Consider the following 21842-nt stretch of genomic DNA (forward strand, 5'->3'; position numbering starts at 1 on the left):
ACCCCCGGGGTCACCCCCAGCACAGGGTCACCCCTGCACAGGGACCCCCAGCCTGCACAGGGACACCCCCCAGCCTGCATTTCCTGGGGACCACGCTGTGCCCAGGGGATGCTGCCCTCCACGGGCCCCCTGCAGTGCCCCAGGCACGCTGAGCTGCACAGGGACACCCCAGGCTGCACAGGGAACTGAGGTGAGCTCGTGCAGCACAGGGTCACCCCTGCACAGGGAACCCCAGGCTGCACAGGGTCACCCCAGGCTGCACAGGCACCCCCCAGCCTGCATTTCCTGGGGACCACGCTGTGCCCAGGGGATGCTGCCCTCCACGGGCCCCCTGCAGTGCCCCAGGCACGCTGAGCCCTGAGCAGGCACGGATCCTGCAGCAGGATAACAATCCTGCCCAGCTCAGCCCCAAGCCACGGGTGTGTGCAGCACCCTGGAGCTGGGTTTCTGCACACAGGACAGCACACGCTGCACAGCAAGGACAAGGGACACCGAGGACAGCCACGCAGCAGGATGAGCCCTCCTGGAGGGCAGCCAAGCCTGGGATCCAGCCTGATCCCACAGAGCCAGGCCCACGTGCCTGGGCAGAGCAGCATCCCCAGGCTGTGTGTTCACCTGCTCATCCCAGAGACCCCAGCACTCCCCTCCTGCAGCGGGGCCGGGGCTGGCGTGGCTCTGCAGACCCTCCCCCTGCTCTCTTACCGCTGGGGAAGCTGACGATGCCCTCTTCCACCACCAAGGTGGGCATGGCCCCGCTGCCCTGCAGCATCGACACCACCTTGTCGTGGGAGCAGTTCCTGCGGGCACAGAGAGCCCTGAGAGCTGCTGCAGCCCCGAGCAGCGAGCACACACTCTGAGATTCCCTGGGTTCTCTCCACCCGTGCTGCTCAGGAGGAGCCCCCGAGGGAGAGGCTGGGCCCTGCACCCAGGAATAACCAAGGGAATGCCCCTGGCCGCCCTGAGGAGTGCCACGGCACAGGAAGGCAGGGCTAAGCTACACCCAGACCCAGAAAATGATTTTTCCTTTAAATAACACAGTGCTGCAGGTCTGTCCTTGCCTGCCCCAATTCTGCATGGAAAGAAAATGCAAGGTGAATATAAAGCGTCATTTTGTAGGTGAAAAAAATCTTGGGATGCCCTTGGAGAAGGGCATGGGCCAGGCTGGGACAATGCCTTCCAAAACCAGGGCTCAGAGGACAATCCTCAAGCCGGTCTCTTTGTTCTGGCAGTGCTGCATCAGCCAACAGTTCGCTGGATCAGCTGAAACGTGAGAACCTGGCCCTGACAGAGCAGCATCAGCTTAACTTTAAATATTCATCACCCCCTCTTGTCCTGCAGCCTCCTCTAGCCCTTTGCTCTTGGTTTTTATGCAGAAAGGCACAGCCGGGGACACAGCACTGCTGAGGGGCACAGGTACCCCTGGTGCCACAAACAGCACACAGAATTAACTTCTGGGTACACATGGGATTCCCACCTGGCTTTAAGGTTACGATCCCGTTGTGGGAGTGATTCCTGGGCTGGCTGGGGCTCTGCTGCTCTCCAAAGCAGAACCTCAGGTGTTTAACACGCACAGATTAACCCAGAGAGCCTGTTGGGGTCTGGGGGCAGGCTGCAGAGAAGCCAGGCTGTATAAACTGCACAGAGAACTCAGAGGAGGAGCAGGGGTGGAGAAAATGCTCCTCTCAGAGGCAGGTTCTGTACAGCAGCACTAAAGGAGCTGTCCCTGCTGTCCCCTCAGGGCACACTCCTGTGCACGGCAGGGACCAGGGCCTGCAGCTCCCATTCCCCTCGCCCAGGAGTGCCCACAGCGTGTGCCCACCCTGCCCTGGGTGCCCTCACAGCTCCTACCTCATGTCCAGGCCGTTGAGGAACAGGATCCTGTCTCCAGCTTTGAGGGCAGCCTTCTCTGCCGGGCTCCCTACAGGCACAAAGGGGGCCAGCTGCAGCAGCCCTGGCTGGGATGGGGTCTGGGGACACCCCCAGCCCCTGCACCTGGCCCAGCTGGGTGGGCTGGGAGCTCCCACCCCGCACTGGGAGCACTGGTGGCGTTTCAGGCTGGTCACTGAACACATCTCCCACTTCTCCCAGCGAGGAGTGGATAAAGCCAAGCTAAACTGTACCAAAGATGCTCCTTATTCCACTGGAAAAACTCCATCAGCGAGCCTTGGGCAAGTCCCTTTTGCTCTTTTCTAGCAAGCAGCACTGAGCATTTGCAGCTCGGAGCAGAGCTGAGTCTGTGATGCCCCAGGTCCGTGCCCTTACCTGGCAGGACAGACTCGATCCACACCGGGGCGTGCCCGCGGAGCGTGAAGCCGAAGCTCCTGTTGCCTTTATAAACTCGCACAGTCCTGGGGTGACAAAGGCAGACGGGATGTCAGAGTACAAGATCCAGCTCTGCTTTCCCTCCCCAGCCCCTCCACAGCCCTGTTAGCCCAGCTTCTCCTGAGTGTTCAAGTCCCCAATGTCCCCACGAGGTCCCTTTGATACCAAAGCATTTCAGATGTGGTTTCAAAGTGGAATGTAGGATAAATATATAGATTTAAAGAATAAATGTATGTATACAAGCTTAAAATCATCTGGTTCCAACCCCCCATGGCAGAGAGCTGGAATTGGATGATCTTTAAGGGCTCCTCCAACCCAAACCAGTCTGTGATTCTTTATTAGAGAATTAGAGACACAATGTGGTTCAGGGAGCAAAGGTCTCGTAGGCTGATGAGAGAGGAATTAAATTCCTGCAGGAAATTTTGGAAGGAGCATTAGGAAATCCCCCTGCTGGGAGGCTGATTGGAGCTGGGGGCTGCTCCTGCAGGGGGCTGGGGGCGGCAGCATCACTGAGATCATTTCCAACCAGCGGGATCCTGCGCTGGCAGGGAGGGGGACCGGGCTGGGAGTGCGTTTTGGACAAGGCACAGGGCAGAGCAGCCCGGCAGGAGGGTGGCTGGAGCCGGGCTCCCCCTGCTCTCTGCAGGCAGCCCGGGAGCTCCCCGCCCTCGGGCACCGGCAGGGAAGTGGGTTAATCCCGGGCTGGGATTGCCCTGCCTTCCACCCACAGCCTGGCACCCAGACCCTGCTGGGGCAGGGCAGGCACCGCCTCGAACCAGGGGCTCCTGGGGCTGGAAAAGACCTTTCAGGTAATGAACCCCACCTGCCAGCCAGCACCAGCTGCTCGCCAGTGCCACCCGGTGCCACACGCACCATGTCCTCCCCCCGGCAGAACGGGGATCGGCACTGCCCGGTGGCACTGCCCGGTGGCACTGCCCCGCAGCCCCTGCTGGGCAGGAACCTTCCCTGGCATCCAAACCAAACCTCCCCTGCTGCAGCTTGGGGCCATTTCCTCCCGTCCTGTCACTCCTGGGAAAAGAGACCAACCCCAGCCTGGCTCCATGCTGCTTTCATCCTGCTCTGTGCCCCGAGTCCTGCTGGCACAGCCTGGCACCCCGAATCCCACTGGCACGGCCGGGCACCCCAAATCCTGCTGGCACAGCCGGGTATCCCGAATCCTGCTGGCACAGCTGGGCATCCTGAATCCTGCTGGCTCAACCAGGCATCCTGATTCCTGCTGGCACAGCTGGGCACCCCAAATCCTAGTGCAAAGCCGGGTACACTGAATTCTGCTGGCACAGCTGGGCATCCTGAATCCCGCTGGCACAGCCTGGTACCCCTAATCCTGCTGGCACAACTGGGTACCCCGAATCCCGCTGGCACAGCCTGGCACCCCGAATCCCGCTGGCACAGCCTGCATCCCACCCAGCGAGCAGCAAACACCCCCTCTCAGCCTGCAAGTGCCACCCCAACTCCTCCGGCCAGCCCCGCGGAGCTGAGGGCACACAGAGGGTGCCCCGGAGCTGGGACAAGGGGCACACAGCTGCCCAGCCTTCCAGGGGGGGAGATCTTCGTTGACGCCGACCCCGGGAGAGCCGCACACCGAGCATCCCACCTTTCCCCCGGCAGCGCGGTACCTGCGGGCCGCCCCCGAGGCCGCATTGCTGCTGAGGAGCGAGGCGCTCTTGCGGAGGCTCTTGCTGAGCTCCTCGTGGCTGCGGGGCACGGAGCTGGCGCGGGTGGACACGAGCAGCCGCTCCTGCTGGTCCTCGCTGCGGCTGCGGCGCAGGCGGCTGCCGTGCTCGCTCCTGGAGCGGCACAGCTTGCTGATGAGGCTCTGCGACACCACCTCGTCAAAGCGCTGCCGGTGCTTCTTGGGGATGAAAATCCTGCGGGAGGGAGGCAAGGCAGCAGGGTGAGGAGCGAGGCGCGGGCAGGTGTGGCACGGAGCTGCGGATCCGGGCATCCCCGGGAGGGAAAGGGCAGAACTCCGCGTGTGAGCTCGGCCTCAGGCCTCAGGGAGCTGAGAATGCCGGGGCTGGGGACACCGAGGGTGCTGGGGACACCGGGGGTGCCGGGGACACCGGGGGTGCTGGGGACACCGGGGGGACGCCAGCCGCATCTCTTCCCCCATGCCATGCAGAGCTCAGCTGGAGCAATGATGTCGGACCCCTCCTCCAGACCTGTTTCTTCTGGTACCCCCCAAACGCTGCTCCCCATCTCCATGCCCCCATACTCCAGCCATGAACATCCCCACATTCCAGCTCCCTGCACAGCCAGGCAGGAGCCCCGTGTCCCTTGGGTGCTGCAGGGACGGGCAGGGTGATGCCACAGGCAAGGGGACACCCCCAGAACTCGCTCTGTTTCAGGTCACCTCCCCTCTGCTCGGTATGAGCAGCCAGGTTGCCTTTGTGCCCCTGCAAGGACCCCCAGGACCCCCAGAGGAGGCACAGGGAGAGCACAGCAGGATCCCAGGGGGGAGGGAGGGAGGGAGGAGGCACCGCTCCCACCCGGGCCGGGTGAGCTCCATAACCCCGGCAGACAATTTTCCTTTTCCTTTTCCTTCTGCCTCACAGCAGCCAGACCCCGCCACCTGCTCACCTTCCCCAGCCCTCTGCTCACACGTTTTGGGGTTTCGGGAGGAGCTGGCATCTCCGGCTGTTTCTATAGCAACTCCTGCAGCTCATTTACACAAAACCATCCCGGGGCTTGGTTCGCGCCCGGCACGGCGCGGGGTGAGAGCACGGCCGGTGTCATCACAGCCCGAGGGGTGCGAGTCCCCCCCGGCTGCCTGGGGACACGCGCCCCACCAGAGCAGGAACTGGGCCCAACTGGTGCCACAGGGCCCCGAGAAGCTGCTCCGAGGGGAAGGGACAGCGGGACACAGCCGGGGCAAGCAGGGGATCCCACAGCTCCACCAAGGGAACACAAAATCCTGGGTGGACACAGAGGAGGAGAGGCTTCAAATCCCAAACCTACAGAGCAGGACATCTGTACTTCCCCCAGGCGAAGGCAGAACTCAAAACAAGAGCTGGGGCAGGAGAAGGCAGAGCACAAGCCACCCCAGGCTGGCAGATGCTCACGCAGAGCATCTGGTGACAATTTGAAACAAGTAACACATTGGTGCGATTCACAGGTGATCTGTGATACAGCAGCAACTAGAAAAGAGTGACATTTTGCTAATAAATAGTTCACCCTGTAGGACACAGAAGATGTGGGTCCCCCAAGCCCCTGCCCCGGGCTGGGCACCCACCAGGGAGAAGTCCGGGTTCCTCACAGGCAGAATGAGCACAACCCCATTTAATTGGCCAAATTACATCTGCCTGTTCCGGCAGAGCTGTCCCACTTTGCACGAGCCTCTGCTTCAGCACTGGGCTGAGCAGCTCGGCCCCAGAGCCAGCCCAGGACCTGGCACTGGCACTGCCCCAGAGCTGGGGCACAGCGGGGCCCAGACAGGAGAGACCCGACCGACTGCTACAAACAATGCCACCAAAGCAGGAAAAACCATTTCCAGGCTGTTCCTGCAGTGTCCTGCCATGCCACAGGACAAACCTGCCTCTGTCCACTGCCATGGCACCAAGGAGCAGTGCCCAGCTGGGGTTTCCCTCTCCCAGCAAACCCCACCAGGATTCAGAGCCTGGATGTGCCCACCCTGCCTGTGGAGCTCCAGCAGGGCAGGGTGGCACAGTGCTGGCACTGTGCCTTCTGCTTCCTCCTCCTCCTCCTCGGGTGCTCCGAGTCAGCCCCAGCTCTGTTCCCTGTTGGAGAGGGGATGGAAAGGCACCCCCATCCCTGAGCCCTGTGCCCCCTGCCATGCCCGATGCCACTGAGCCCCCGGGCACCAGCCCTCCTCTGCAGCAGCTTCTGCACTCATTCGGGAGAGCTTGGTCTGCTCGAAGACGTGGATGTGAATTCAAGGCATTTTCCAGGCCAGGAAAAGTCCCAGATGCTCCAGGGCTGCTTCACCTTCGCCCCAGCCCCAAAGCAGCCCGGCCAGGATGGTGGCAGAGTGCCACTGTGCCCGTCCCCTGCCCTGGGCTCCTGCTCGGGGCTGCTCTCAGCCTGTGCCACACTCCCATGCCACAGCTGCCAGCTGGGCACAGTCCCGCTCCTGCAGCCCGCCCTGGCTGGGAGCTGCCCCCATCCCCAGCCAGCCCCTGTGCCACCCGCACACGTCCTGCGAGGGCACCGAGCTGCCCGGGACAGTGCCAGCCGGGATGGGGCTCAGCGGGACAGGACGCGTCCCCTGCAGGGCAGGGGCTCAGCAGGACAGGACCTGTCCCCTGCAGGGGCTCAGCAGGACAGGACCTGTCCCCTGCAGGGGCTCAGCAGGACAGGACGTGTCCCCGGCAGGGCAGGGGCTCAGCAGGACAGGACGTGTCCCCTGCAGGGGCTCAGCGGGACAGGACGTGTCCCCTGCAGGGGCTCAGCAGGACAGGACCTGTCCCCTGCAGGGGCTCAGCAGGACAGGACGTGTCCCCTGCAGGGGCTCAGCAGGACAGGACGTGTCCCCTGCAGGGGCTCAGCAGGACAGGACCTGTCCCCTGCAGGGGCTCAGCAGGACAGGACCTGTCCCTGGCAGGGCAGCAGGGCCGGCTCCAGCCTGGCCGGGGCGGGTGAAGCTCCCCCGAGTTTTCTCAGCCAGGGCAGCGAGGGGACAGCGAGCCTGGCTCCATCACACCCCCAGCCCCTCGTCCTCCCCCCGGCTGTCCTGCAGGCTGCAGTCGAAGCAGCCCCGGCTCTTCCAGCGCCCCCACCCCAGCCTCGCCCGGCTCCCCCCGCCGCCGCTGCCCCGGGGCAGTGCCAGGGCTCTGCGGTGGCACGGCGGTCCCGGGGACACAGCGGGGTCCCCCCAGCCCCCAGAGGCAGCCGAGCCATGCCAGGCACGGCCGCGGGGCACGAGGCTGTGCCAGAGCGGGCACCCGCGGGGCGGCGGAGCGGGGACACGTACCGAAAATGCCGGGAGAAACTCCGGTCCTTTCCCATTTGTCGGGGTGCGGCGGGAACAAAGGGGAGACGCCTCAGATGCTCATGCAGCTGAGCCCCAGGCTCGGCTCACGCCCAGCACGCCAGCCGGTGCCGCCCCGCGTGTGGCCCCCCCGCCGTGCCCGGGGAGCGGCACCTGCGCCCGGCTCGGCCCGGCTCGGCCCGGCTCGGCCCGGCTCGGCCCGGCTCGGCCCCGCTGCAGCCCCCGGGGCCGCTGCAGCATCGGCCGAGAGCCCCCGCTGCCGTGTGCCCGGCTCCGGTGCCAGCCGTGCCCTCCCCGCCGTCTCTCCCCAAAAACTGCCGGCGCTGGGATTTCCAGCTCCTCGGAAAGGAGGGCACGGCGCGGCGCCCAACTCCGGGGGGATGCCTCCCTGCCGCTAATTAGTTGCCTTCTAAAGTGCTGGTGTTTAAATTACGTGCTGCAGGAAGGGGTGAGGAACCTTAAAGGCAAACGGCACCAGGGGTTTTGGGCAGGAGCTGCCAGGCTCAGGCTCAGGAGCAGAGTCCCCAGCCCAAAGCCTCACCGGAGCATCCTTTACCCCAGGGTAACCCCAGTGGGAATAAAAGAGAAACCCCTTCTCTGATTTCAATAACGCCATCTTTAAGCTCATCGCTGGTGTTTGATGAGGAGGATGTGAGGCTCCCCGAGCTGCCAACATCACACACAGTCCCCAGGTAGGAACAAAGGAAGGAGAAATGAAAAACGTACGGTTTGGCCCCAAAACAACCAGTACAGACCTGACCTTGGGTTTGGCAGTTGTGCAGAAAAACACGTCCCAGAGTGGATTAAAACACTGAGCTACACTTGGATTATATCTAACTGTGCTGTGGAAACCACTGCCAGCCCTGAAGAGCTCTGCTGGTCCAGCCAGATGCTAAAATCCAGGAGAGAAAACTCCTGCAGGCTTTACCCCAGAACAGGAATTGTGCTGATGAACCCCAAATGCCCAAACCTCCTCCAGCCGTGTGTGGGACAGGGTCACAGCCCCGGGGCTGCCGAGCCTCCAGCCCCTCGTGCAGGAGCAGAGCTCGCTGAGCCCGCAGCAGCAGCAGCAGGGAGCTGTGCCCAGCCCCGCTCTCCCCGTGCTGGAGCCTCCACAACCCTCACCCAGGGCAGGTGGGACCATTGTCGCCCGTCACCAGGACAGGAGGCGCCTTTCCTGCGGGCAGGCAGGCTGAGCACGGGGCTGGAGCCCCCTCAGCCCTTCCCCGCCACCCTGCCACCCCCGGGGACAGCCCAGAGCCCCTTTCCTGCGGGCAGGCAGGCTGAGCACGGGGCTGGAGCCCCCTCAGCCCTTCCCCGGGCACTCTGCCACCCCCGGGGACAGCCCAGAGCGCCCCGGAGCTTCGGGAGAGGGTCACCCTCCTGCCACCTCCCTGCCCACTGAGGATTCATCTGCCCCGGAGCGGCCACAGCCCGTCCTGGCTGGGTCCCAGCAGCACCCCAGGGTGCCCTCGGCTGTCCCAAACCCAGTGTCCCTGTGCCCAAACCACGCTGTGCACCACGACCTGCTGGCTTTGTCCTTGTCCTGGCAGGGACAGGCGGTCCCACAGCTCTGGGGACACCGAGACCTTCAAAGAGACCCCAGAAAGGCTTTTCCTGCAGCTCCACTCTGCTTTTCCTGCAGCTCCACTCTGCTTTTCCTGTTTCCTTTAGGACACTGGGAAACTCATCCTAAGTAAGCACTTCCCAAAATCAAAGTTGTGGCTCCAGCAGGGTGCAGGCGGGCCAGGCTGATCCCATCTGCATCCCAGCCGGAGTTTGATTTGCCAAAGGAATTTAATCTCCCATCAGGAGATTTCCCACCGAGGCATTTTGGTCGTGACCTATTTGAACTCCGCCAATAAAAAAGGAACTCGCTCCCAATTGTCTCACTGCTGACACGTTTTGTTCCCTGCCGCCCTAATTCCCCTTTTTTTGGGCAGCTGAGCATATGCTGGGCCATCAGATTAGGGATTTTTTTTTTAATGGAAGCGAACAAGAGCTGCTTTTCCTCCATTAGCATCCTGTGACCCAGGTGGTTTTTCAGTGGGAATGGACAGGAGGACAGCGTCCGTGTCAGCATCAGGGACTCGGGGGTCTCTCATGTTCCATCCACACCCAAAAGAGCCGGGAAGCTCCCCCAGCCCCGGAGGGTGGGTCCGTGGAGGGGGCTGAGAAGCAGGGAAGCAGCACAATCCATAATATATAAATGCTAACGGCTGAAATGGAATTTCTGATCCAGGGCCGGTCACAGATGGCTGGAGCAGTTTAATACAGCAGCACGCCAGGCAGTTTTATTGCCGTGAAAAACAAGCTGGGACAAATAGATTGTGTTGGGAGCGTTCTGAACGCGGACTCGGCAGAATTTCTCCCGTCATGAGGGAGCCCCCGGGGGGCAGCGATTTCAGCTGCGCCGGCGATCAGAGCCGGGAGCGGGCTCGGCCCAGCCCGGCCCAGCCCAGCACGGCCCCCTCGGCGTTATCCCGGGAGCAAACGGAGCCAAACCAAAGCAGTGGGGAACAAACTGCCCCAAAGGGTCCTGCCCGCAGCCCTGAAGCACAACACGACCTACAGGAGAGCCGAGACAACACCTCACAGTCCGAAGGGAGCCGGAGCTTCTCCTGAGGATGCAGCCGGACCGCGGGGCTGGACCGCACACATCCCATCCCATCCCATCCCATCCCATCCCAGCCCAGCCCAGCCCAGGCCGGGCTCACGGACCCCGGCTGTGTCCCTGCTGCTGTCCCCGCTGCTGGCAAACCCAGACATTTCCCCCCAGTTCCACCGCAAACCGATGGTTTTAACCTGAACGGCGCTGCCAGGGGCTGCGCATCCCGGGCACGGCACCACCGGGAGAACCCGCGCTGCAAAGGGACACGGTGCCCGGACGCGGGGGTGTGCCAGCGCACAGCCCTGCTGGCACCGAGGGCACCCCGGGAGTCCCGCCCGGCCCCCAGGGTCACTCCAGCCCCCAGAGCCCGGGGACGGGCTGGGGGGCTCTGCAGACCTCCGGGCACGGAGCCGGCACCGAGCTGTGCCCGCTTTGGAACCGGCTCAGAAACCAGAGCAGCACCGGGGGACGGGACCCCCGAGACCGCGGTCGGCCCCAAATAACCCATCCCGGTCGGCCCCAAATAACCCATCCCGGCCGGCCCCAAATAACCCATCCCGGCCGGCCCCGGCCCGGGGGCCCGGCGGGGGGCAGAGGGGACAAGCCCCTCGCTCTGGTGTCGCAGGTGATGGCATAACCCAAATTAGAGCCTCCCTCCCCCGCCTGGCGGATCCCTCGCGCGGAGCAGCTCCGAGGCAATAAGGATGCTAAGAGTTAATTAACTTCCAGCACACCTCGTTTCCGCGGTGCCAGGGGCTGCCGCGTTCCAGGAGGAACGTGATTTAAACCCGTTTCCCTCAGTGCCGGGAAAGGTGCGCTCGTTACTCACCCGAGGCAGCTCATCTTCCCCCCCGGCAGCCGGCTCTCAGCATCCTCGGGCAGAGCTAGAGCTGTGCACTTTGCCCGCACACATCAGCCATATGGGCAGCGATGGGAGCGGGGAGGACCCGCGCAGCACGTGCATTATCCCCGCTCTCCACAGCCAAGCAGATGAAAAAAATGTCAGCAAATTAAAATCTGCAGGAGCTTAATACTGGGCAAATGGGATGAAATCCATTGGAGATAAAAAGAAAGAGGGGTGGAAAAAAAAATCCAATAGTGGGAAAGGCCGGCTGGAGGGCAGAGGAGGGGCGGCGGCAGCCCCGGGAGGATCCGTGCGCGGAGCCGGGGTCTGGGGCTCCGCTGAGCCGCAGCACTTCGCAGGGGGGGACAGAGGGGAGGGGACAGCAGGGGACAGCCGGCAGCAGCAACAGCACAGAAATAAACACAGCTGGTGCAGAGGGAAGATCCAATCAGGCCGGCGCGAGGGTCAGTGGGAGACGGGGACGGAGCGGCGGCTGGCCCTGCGTGCCAGGGCACACACGGGCACACACAGCCCGCCACCACCGCCTGCCCGTGCCAGGGCTCCGCCGCCCGCCCGGGGCAGGGAGCACGGCGGGGACCCCTCAGCCGGCATCCACCGCAGCCCCGGCCGGTGGCACGGCCCTCCTGGGGAGGAGAGGCTCATCCCCGCCTCCGAGGGCTCCTCTCCTCCCGGTGAGCACATGGAAGAGATCACGGGGCTGTCCCCGCCTCGGGTGGAAACAGAGCAGAGCTGGGCACAGCCTCAAGGGATGCGCCGTGGGCACTCCCGAGGTGCCAAGTGCCCCCTGGGTGATCCCACAGGACAAGCCCCAGGACACTCGCTGGCTCAGGCCTGAGGGCTCCAGACTGCACCCCCGTCAGTGCCCGGGGTGGCTGCCCCGTGCCCCAGGGCAGCACGACAGCCACAGCAGCACCCCCACACTGCACCCACCCCCAGGCAGCGCTGGAACCGGGCCAGCCCCTGCAGGAACCCCCTGCCCTCCCAGCCCCGGGTGCTGCTCCAGGGCACAGACCCCTCCTCAGGCAGGGACAGCCTGAACCGGCTGGAGTCACCCAGGAGTTCACAGCAGCCAGAGTTCACAGCTCCTGGGAGCTGCTCACCACCTGCAGGGACAGCAAAGCAGGGACAGCAAAAGCAGGGACAGCAAAGGCAGGGGAGCCAAGCCATGGGAGAGACCCCGGGATCAGGCACAGCAGCACGCCTGGCACTGCCCCAGCACCCACAGCTGGGAAACCTGCTCTCCAAGGCACCTCTTCTGTTTATTCTCTTGCCTTCATTTCATTAAGATTAGACGGTAAATCTTTTGCCCGAGCTAAATATTTCATTTCCATTAAAGCCAGATTAGCTGCCAGATCCACGGCGCCCCTTGGCCCAGCCCTGGCATTCACCTTTCACACGGGGGCAGGGGGCAGTCGGGGGGTTTGACCCTGTTTTGGGGAGCCATAAGGTGCTGCTGCCCCTGGCATCACAGGCTGGGCACGGGGCAAGCTCGGGGTGGCAGCCCCGGGTCCAGCCACGCTCTGCTCACTGACAGGGATTGCTGGGACAGGGACAGCCCGGGGGGACCCTGCTGTGCCCCCCACAGAGGGGCTTGGGTCCGGAAGAAGCTTTGGACACTTACTGAAATCCCCTGTGTGAGGGGAGGTAATCCTGTGTAATTCCCCAGGGATGATGGCAGGGGGGTACCCGAGGCGTTTGAGGCATTTTCAGGGATCTTGCTGGGGGAAAGAATTCTCCCGAATTGTGAGTGCTGGGGGCTTATTTTGTGATTCAGTTTGAAGTGATGGTTCAGGCCTGGCTCGGTGCCATCCATCCCTCCCCCAGCCCCAGCTGTTGGCAGGTCGGGTCCCTCCAGAACGCTCAGTGGCACAGGACAGGCTGGACATGGGCACGTGGACAAGGTGACTGCGGGCAGCTGACTGTGCCCCCTGCACCTGCAGGGCTCTGTGCCTGCTGTCCCCAGGTGGGCAGGGCTCTGGGGGACCCAGAGCAGTGACAGCATGGCAGGGGGACGCTGCATGGCCAGGGCCCCGAGCCACCCCCCCACCACGGTGGGTCAGAGCAGACCCCGCACAGGGACGTTGTTATGGAAACTGTAATATCTTACAATTCCTCTGATTAAAGCAGCAATTGGAAAGCTGGGCCCGGAGCGAGGCCAGATGGAGACCTGATTCCCTAATGGCCATGGTCTCAGCCTGGCTGTAATCCCACCACGTGTCCCGGGCCAGCACCAGCTCCAGCCCAGCTCCGGCCTCGCTGCCCTGGCACTGGGGCTCCAGAGGTGCCAGGGACCCTGAGCCCCAGCAGAGCATTGCCAGGGCACCCCAGGGTGAGCGGCCACTCTCTGGCACCCCGGGCAGCCCCTGGCCCCAGCAGAGACCCCCAGGCCCCCCCTGCCAGAGCTGCTGGCAGCGCTGGCTAAGCCCTCACCCACACCAGCTCTCACCCTGCAGAACTCAGATTATTTTCTGGCCAAGCTTCTGGAGAATCTCCAGTGCCTCTGCGGCTAATCCCATCTCCCTTCCACATCAGAGCCAAGAATGGGAGCCACATCCCCTGCTGCAGGCAGAGCAGTGGGACCAGGCCCCCACACACACCCTGGGCAGGAGGGCACAGGGGTGCTGGGCTAAGTGCCACCAAGCTTGGCTCAGCTGTCCCTTGGAAAGCTGGTTGGCATCCTCCCTTCAGGATCCTCCCAACCCTTCCCTGCAGGATTCTCCCAAACTTTCCCTGCAGGATCCTCCCAACCCTTCCCTGCAGGACCATCCCATCCCTTCCCTTCAGGACCATCCCAACCCTTCCCTGCAGGATTCTCCCAAACCTTCTCTGCAGGATCATCCCAACCCTCCCCTGCAGGATCATCCCAACCCTTCCTCCAGGATCATCTAACCCTTCCCTGCAGGATCATCCCAGCCCTTCCCTGCAGGATCATCCCAACCCTTCCTCCAGGATCATCCAGCCCTTCCCTGCAGGATCATCCCAACCCTTCCCTGCAGGATCATCCCAACCCTTCCCTGCAGGATCATCCCATCCCTTCCCTTCAGGACCCTCCCAGCCCTTCCCTGCAGGATCCTCCCAACCCTTCCTCCAGGATCATCCCAACCCTTCCTCCAGGATCATCTAACCCTTCCCTGCAGGATCATCCCATCCCTTCCCTTCAGGACCCTCCCAGCCCTTCCCTGCAGGATCATTCCAAACCTTCCCTGCAGGACCCTCCCAGCCCTTCCCTGCAGGATCCTCCCAGCCCTTCCTCCAGGACCATCCCAGCCCTTCCCCAGGACCCTCCCAGCTGCCCTGCTCAGCAGCAGGCACAGGAGGCCGTGGTTGGTGGCACAGGGCAGCGTCAGGTGCCCCTGTACCTGATGCTGTGGATGAGGTGCTGGTGGGACTCGTGGGTGAGCAGCATGCCCAGGGCATGGGCCAGGCTCTCCACCCTCCTCTGGGCAGCGTACTGCTTCAGCACGGTGAACAGCTTCTCCTTCAGCTCCGGCTGCTCCCCCAGGATGGCATCCACCTGCGTGTGGCACAGGGGAGGAGAGGGGCACTGAGCAGGAGGCCGTGGAGCAGGGCACTCCTGTGTCCCACTCCCTGCCCAGCCAGGGCAGAGGGAGCCACGCAGGGACAGAGGGACACTGCAGAGCCAGCCCATCACATGCTGCTCTGCTCCCACACGTGGCCCTGCAGCTGCTGGGCTGTCCCAACACTCCACCAGAGCAGCGCTGTGACCCCAAATTCCCAAAATTCTGCTGGCTCTCAGCCTGGGTGGGATCAGGCTGGAGCCTGCTGGCAGAGGAAGCTGCAATGGGCTTTTGGAGCTCTTCGTGCTTTGTGCTTCACTCCCTGATCCCTCTGGGCAGCTCTGTCTGCCCTGGGCACCGGGGCACAGAACAGGAGGGTGAGTGCCAGCCCTGGGTCAGCACTGACAGCTCCCCACCACTGCCCCCTCCTCTCCAGCTGGGACAGGCAGAGTGTTAGTTAATTACCATCGATTACCAATTACCCTTCATGGGACCCTCCTTATTCACCTCCTCCCACTCTGGGGGGGTGCCCCCTGCCCTTGGCAGTGGGAGCTGGTTCCTCACCTGGGGTGGGATGCAGAACTCCCAGTGACACCTCTCGGCACCTGGGGTTTCCTGAAGGTGATTCTTTGTGCTGCCAGCAGGTTTGCCTGCAGGGAGGGGAGAGGAGCCCCTCACCCTCCCCTGGGCACTGGGGGTGTGGGCAGAGCTCTGTGTGCACCCCCGTGCTGGCACTGCCAGGGAGCCGCGAGCATCACCTGCCTGGGGAAGGGGAAGAGCCGTTTCTCCAGGTGTTGTCCCACTTGGCAGCTCCCCAGGGAGGCTGACACCGGCACCAGGAGCCCGGCAGAGCCCCCTGGTGCTGCTGGCTCCCGGCAGCAGCAGCACTTCAAGGTTACCCGATGTGGGGCAGCCGCAGCAGTGTCCCCTGGGCTCACAGTCCCCAGGGCCAGCTCACGCTGACACACCGTGGTGCTCCTGGGGGGGTGGATCCCAGAGGGATGCTGTGAAATCTCTGCCTGGGCTGGGATTGCAGGGCTTGGTGGGTGGGAATCGCAGAATCACAAATCGTTTCAGCTGGAAGAGACCTCCCAGGTCCTCGAGTCCCAGCTGAGCCCGGTCCCCACCTCCTCAGCCAGCCCAGAGCCCGGAGTGCCACGTCCAGCCTCTCCTTGGACACCGACAGCGATGGGGACCCCACCACCACAGGGGTGCTGCCAGCCCTCAGGCGGTCCCCTGAGCACACAGGGGGCAAGAGAAGGCACTGCCCTGGAACTGAGACTGTCAGCACCTCCCTGGCTCCCCAGGACACCGGGACACGGCCCAGCCCTGCCCGCTGCCACTGACAGGGCCACCACTGTCTGCCAGGCAGGCGATTCAGCCTGGGGCTCTCCCAGACGAAGGAGGCAGGGCCAAGGTGACCCGTGGGCAGTGCAATGTCAAACACAAACCCCCTGAGCCCTCCAGCCTCACCCTGGGCAGGCAGCAGCCCCCGGGTGCTCACAGCACCGAGCAGAGGAGGGGTAAAACCCCCCCTGGTTCAGCATTTTCTACAGCACAGAGAAACTGAAGCCACTCCAAACATCTGCGCTGTGAATTCCCTCTGGAGAGGCTTCTGCCAGCTGAGCTGAGCTCCAGCAGCGCTGTGCTCCTGCCTGTGCCCACGCTGGCTGGAGCTGGCCCAGGGGGCTCCGTGGGCTGGGGAGGGAGGGGACAGCGGTCCCCATGGGCTGCTCACAGCACCGCTACAGAATTGCTGTCCTGTCATTGTCCAGGAATCTTTTACTCGCTTAATGTGACTTCAGAGACAGTCACATTCCCTCCTCGTTAATCTCCTGCAATCAGCAGGTATCTGTTTCCCACGCCCATGAATCCAAACCTCGGTGGGTATTCGTGAATCTTTAATGGAGAAGCTGACTGAGGGGATTCGCCTGATACCCACAAATCTCTTTATGGATGTCTTCTTCCTTTATTAACTCGGAATTAAAAAAAAAAAAAAAAAAAAAGAAGAAGCCCTACCAGCCTGGGCATTTTCATAACAGCATTTTAAAAGGCTACTTTGAAATGGAAATGAGAAAGATTGAAAAAAAACAACTGTGATCAAATTTATAATTAGCGCAAGGCGAGGTGTTTGGTAAAACACCCACTAGGAAGCTTTCAGGAGCACAATGAAGATGTAATCGCATTGATGTTTTCCCTTTTGCAACAAAACAAGAACTCAAATGTCTGCGGGGTGACGGGCTCAGGCTTTGAAGGGACACCCAGGCACGCAGCAGAGCAGGACCTGCCCTGTGGGTCTCTCCACCTCTCACAGTGCCAGGGAACGAGAACTTGGGGTCATCCCCAGGGACTCTCAAGCCCTTTGCAGCCCCCAGGCAATACCAGACTCTTCTCTCGGGTTGTCATGCCCCAGATCTGCACCGAAGCCCCGTGGCCAAGCCGGGACCGTTCCCCCGCAGCGTGCCAAGGCTGGCGGCGACAATCCCCAACCCCGCTGGGCACAGGGGGTGCCCAGCGCCCCGACCCCTCAGCGCACACCCCGGCCTCACCTTCCTGCTGAACTCCTGCGCCTTCTGCCTCCTGTCCCGGCGGGCGGAGCCGCCGCTGGCCCCGGGGTCCCGGGCGGTGTCACAGGCGGTGTCCCGGGCGATGTCATGGACGGTGTCCCCAGCCGTGTCCCCAGCCGTGTCCCCGCGCTGTGGCCGCAGCAGTGCCAGGCGCAGGGTCCTCCCTCGGCACGACCCCACGAGCGCGGCCGCCGCCTCCGGCAGCGCCACGGGGCTGCCGTCCACCTGCAGCAGGTAATCCCCGGGCTGCAGCCCGCAGGCCGCGGCCGGCGACTCGGGGCTCACGCTGCCCACGCGCGGGGGGCTCTCGCTCGCCAGCTCGAAGCCGAAGCCCCCCCGCGGCCCGGGGGGGATGCTGGCGTGCTGCAGCCGCGACACCACGCCGATGCTCGGGGGCACGTTGCGGCAGCGCCGGGCCAGCCCCAGCAGCGCCTGGCAGCCCAGCGAGGACACGGGCTGGCCCTCGAGCTCCAGCACTTCGTCCCCCGGGCGCAGCCCCGCCAGCGCCGCGCTGCTGCCCTCCTGCACCCAGAGGATGTAGCACGGCCCCGAGCCGCCGAGCCGGAACCCGAAGGACTCGGGCCAGCCCTGGTTGGTTGCCGGCATGGCTGCGACTGGAAAAGAAGGAGGGAAAGAGAGGAGTTGGGATGGGTTTTCCATCCTCTGGGGTCGTTCCTGTAGGTGCCGTGTGGGGCCCATGGGGTGGGGGGTTACAGCGTGTGCTGTGTCCCCCTCACCGTGCCCCAAAAGCCTGAATTTCCTCTAGATCTCCTGAAAATATCAGCTTTTACTCTGTCTTTGGCTGCTGGCAGTGTCACTGAGGAGGCCACGTTGGCTGGGAAGGTTGGGGCTACACGTGGCACTCAGATGTGACCTGGCACAGCCCTGGTCTCACCTGGGGCACCCTTCTGCCCCTTCCCCAGGAGCCTCACTTGGGCATCTTCTTGTATTTATTTGCCTGTCAAAACGATTAGTTCATTTCTCTGACATGATGCAAGTCAGAGACATGATGAATTTCTCATACATTAATGAATAGATGATCCAAGGACTTAAACCAGCTTGGTTTTAACCAGCCCTTCTCAACGCTCAGTATGTTAGCAGTTTGCCACTACAAAATTACTGTAAATCCATTCGAATTTGCCAGATCCTCTCAGCCCTCCCAGGATCACTTCTGTGCCCTCTCAGTCCCGTGTCTGAGCTGCCCTGATGGCAGCACCCCGAAATGGCAGGAGAAAGCTTTCAGCAGGGCTGGTTTGTGGTTCCCGTGAAGGGTTTGGACTGGCTCCACGGATGCTCCAGGAGACATCGGGCACATCTGAACATCTGCAGGAGTCGCCTTTGCCCGAGGTGATCCCGGCTGGCTGATGGGCACGGTGCCCTCGGGTGCCCTCTCCGAGCTGTGCTGCCCAGATGACCCTGCCAGGTCCCTCCCCACCCTCGCGTTCTGTGCGATGTGTGAGTGCCTGCACTGCCCGCTGACTCTCACTGAAGTAATTCCTATCTGGTTTTCCTGTCTGCTTGATCTCAGCTGTCTGTGAAGGTGCTTTTTACCCCCGTGTTTGCTCCATCCGTGTCACTGAACACGCATTAAGCACTTACAAAAATGAAACCCAGACAATTTCACCTGGGCAAATCATCTTCCAGAGACTGAGACTCAGAGGGGGAGAGCTGAGGGTGGAGCTCGGGGCAAGCCTGGCAGCGGCGGGATGAACCCACCTGTGACCAAACCCCATCCCCGGAGCTGCTGGGCAGGAGTTCTGACAGCCCCAGCGGGAATTCTGACAGCCCCAGCGGGAATTCTGACAGCCCCAGGAGGAGCCCAGCGAGCCCTGGGACGGGCCCAGGGGGAAGCCCGGGGTCTGCACCCTTGCACCTCCCCGGCCCTCGGCACTTACAGAATTCCATCGGGCACGCCGGGGGCTCTCAGCTCTGCCCCACCGAGCGCTCGGAGCTCTCCTGGCTCTCCTCCATCACCCCGGGAAGCGCTTCCCGTGTACCCGCAGGGCTCCAGGCAGCATCTTCCCGGCTTCCCCGCTCTCCTGCAGCCCCCGGGGCTGGGGGTGGCTCCGGGCCGGTGGAACGGCTGCCGTGGCACCGGGACACGGCGGGCAGGGGGTGGCTGCCCCTTCCCGGCCTTCTCACGGGAGCCTGCGCCCTGCCAGGCGCTCCAGCTCAGCGCCACACACGCGCTAAGGTCATCCTGGCCTTTTCCTTTCCTAATTAACTTTATTTCCAGCGCACAGAGGGGCGCGGGCAGACTAATTGCCGTGCTCGTCCTGGCTGAGCCTGGCGCTGACCTGAGCCTGCAGATCTGGGGGGAATTAGGAGCTGCAAGGAGGGAAAACAGATTAGTGCCCGGGGAGGGAAATCCTCCTCCCGCAGGGCAAATGCGAAGCGACAGCGCCGTGCGGAGAGCGGGGCCAGCGCCGGGGACAGCGGGGCCAGCCGGGCCCCCGGCACGGTGAGCGACACACCGAGGGGCTGGGACTGCAGCCCCCACCTGCTGTGCTGCAGGGATTTGGGGGTCCAGGGCTTTGGGGCTCACCAGGGGAGCTGTCCCCAGGCAGCAGAGCTGTCCCCAGGGAGCAGAGCTGTCCCAGGGAGCAGAGCTGTCCTCAGAGAGCAGAGCTGTCCCAGGGAGGAGAGCTGTCCCCAGGCAGGAGAGCTGTCCCCAGAGAGCAGAGCTGTGCCCAGGGAGCAGAGCTGTCCTCAGAGAGCAGAGCTGTCCCAGGGAGGAGAGCTGTCCCCAGGCAGGAGAGCTGTCCCCAGAGAGCAGAGCTGTGCCCAGGGAGCAGAGCTGTCCTCAGAGAGCAGAGCTGTCCCAGGGAGGAGAGCTGTCCCCAGGCAGGAGAGCTGTCCCCAGAGAGCAGAGCTGTGCCCAGGGAGCAGAGCTGTCCTCAGAGAGCAGAGCTGTCCCAGGGAGGAGAGCTGTCCCCAGGCAGGAGAGCTGTCCCCAGAGAGCAGAGCTGTGCCCAGGGAGCAGAGCTGTCCCCGGGGAGCAGAGCTGTGCCCAGAGAGCAGAGCTGTCCCCAGAGAGCAGAGCTGTGCCCAGAGAGCAGAGCTGTCCCAGGCAGCAGAGCTGTCCCCAGGGAGCAGAGCTGTCCCAGAGAGCAGAGCTGTCCCCAGGCAGGAGAGCTGTCCCCAGGGAGCAGAGCTGTCCCCAGGGAGCAGAGCTGTCCTCAGAGAGCAGAGCTGTCCCCAGAGAGCAGAGCTGTCCCAGGCAGGAGAGCTGTCCCCAGCCAGCAGAGCTGTCCCAGGCAGCAGAGCTGTCCCCAGGGAGCAGAGCTGTCCCAGCCAGCAGAGCTGTCCCAGAGAGCAGAGCTGTCCCCAGGGAGCAGAGCTGTCCCAGCCAGCAGAGCTGTCCCAGAGAGCAGAGCTGTCCCCAGGGAGCAGAGCTGTCCCAGCCAGCAGAGCTGTCCCAGAGAGCAGAGCTGTCCCCAGGGAGCAGAGCTGTCCCAGCCAGCAGAGCTGTCCCAGAGAGCAGAGCTGTCCCCAGGGAGCAGAGCTGTCCCAGCCAGCAGAGCTGTCCCAGAGAGCAGAGCTGTCCCCAGGGAGCAGAGCTGTCCCAGCCAGCAGAGCTGTCCCAGAGAGCAGAGCTGTCCCCAGGCTGCTCCCTGAGGGGATGAGGGGTCCCGGCAGGGGGAGCAGGGAGCGTTTGGCCGCAGAGCCCCCCGCTCTGTCACCGACTGTCCCTTAAGCTGCTATTTCTGATTTTCTCCTCGGCTTCCCCGGCACCGAGGGATGCCGGGGCTTAGCACGCTAAGAGGTTTCAGGGAATTACACGTCCTGCCGCGGCTCCAGCGGGAGGGGGGTCTGCATCTCCCCCTGGACCACGCCGTGATCCCCCCCACCTCGGCTCCGGCACGGCCGTGCTGCCGGGCGATGGATGGGCTGGGAAACCTCCCAGGACAGCTGGCACAGCTGGCACAGCTGGCACAGCTGGCATGGGGCTGGGCAAGGAGAGCTGCGGGGTTTTCCTCCTTCTCGGGACCTCTGTGGTCATGTCACTGCCTCAGGGGATTGAAACCCACTCCTTCCTCCTCCTCCTGCTCCTCCTGTCCCCTGCAGCTCCTTTCTGGCAGGTTCTGCTGCACAAATCTCCTTCTGAGCAGTAATCCCGGGGCTTTGGGGCATCTGTCCCCCTGAGCTGGCACTGACACCACAGCTCCTACAAACTCAGCATCTCTGTTGCCATTCCCTGCCCAAACAGTTAAAACTGCAATTAATTCCCTTTTGTTGTTGTTGTTGTTCAGCCAGTGAGGTAATTGCCTCTTTTCCCTCCATTTTTAACTGACCTGAGCACTTTAAACACTGACAGCAAATGTTAATCCTCGAAAGAGCTGAGTTCTGGGATCCCGAGTGAATGGATGTGCCTTCCATTAAAACCTTCTGCCAGGCTTTGGCCAGATGAGATTTTCTGAGTGATTTTCAGTGCTTGGACTGAGCGAGCTTCACCCCTCTGAGTCTCAGCCTCTGCCCAGCTCTTTGCTGGCTGCTTGTCCTTGAGCACAGCCTGTGAGGGCACCCAGAGTGGGCACTGCTGGTGCCAGCCCCAGTGCCGGTGCCAGTCCCAGTGCCCTCCCTGCAGCTCCTGGCCTGGCTGTGCCCAGGGACCATGGCACACACCCTGTGCCTGCCTGTCCCCCACAGATAAACCCCCTGGTGCCCACCCCAGCCCCTTCTGTGCCATCCAGTGACCGAGCCGAGCTGTTTCTGTACCTGCAGAAATTCTGCTGTCTCAGCAGGTTGGGGGAAATGTTTTTTCCCTCCATCCTCCACCAGGACCCAATGTGTTGGGCTGCACTCCAAGACAGCTGTGCCCCGGGAATATTTTGGCTGCATCTCTCCCTCTCATGTCCTGTTTGGTGCACTGGGCTTACCAAGGGAAAAAAAAAAGACTCTTCCTGAAACTCAAGCTCCTCTCCTGCCTCCCACCACGACGATTCTTCTCCTCTTTGGCCGAAGCCCCTGGGGCATCCCTGGAAGGCTT

The 21842-nt window shown here is 62.9% G+C and overlaps 1 protein-coding gene across 1 annotated transcript in view; it reads right to left on the bottom strand.

Moving 5' to 3' along the window:
• The window catches only part of LOC120513327 (delphilin-like), a 41145-nt gene that overhangs the window by 18684 nt on the left and 619 nt on the right, over positions 1-21842 (bottom strand). Inside the window, 6 exon segments of the mRNA XM_039732653.1 lie at positions 703-797; positions 1849-1918; positions 2263-2348; positions 3960-4211; positions 14127-14281; positions 16835-17466. Coding sequence (XP_039588587.1) covers positions 703-797; positions 1849-1918; positions 2263-2348; positions 3960-4211; positions 14127-14281; positions 16835-17458 — 1282 coding nt within the window. The 5' untranslated portion in view covers positions 17459-17466.

The sequence above is a fragment of the Passer montanus genome, unplaced genomic scaffold (assembly GCF_014805655.1).
Source record: "Passer montanus isolate IOZ18808 unplaced genomic scaffold, ASM1480565v1 scaffold8, whole genome shotgun sequence".
Lineage (NCBI taxonomy): Eukaryota > Metazoa > Chordata > Aves > Passeriformes > Passeridae > Passer > Passer montanus.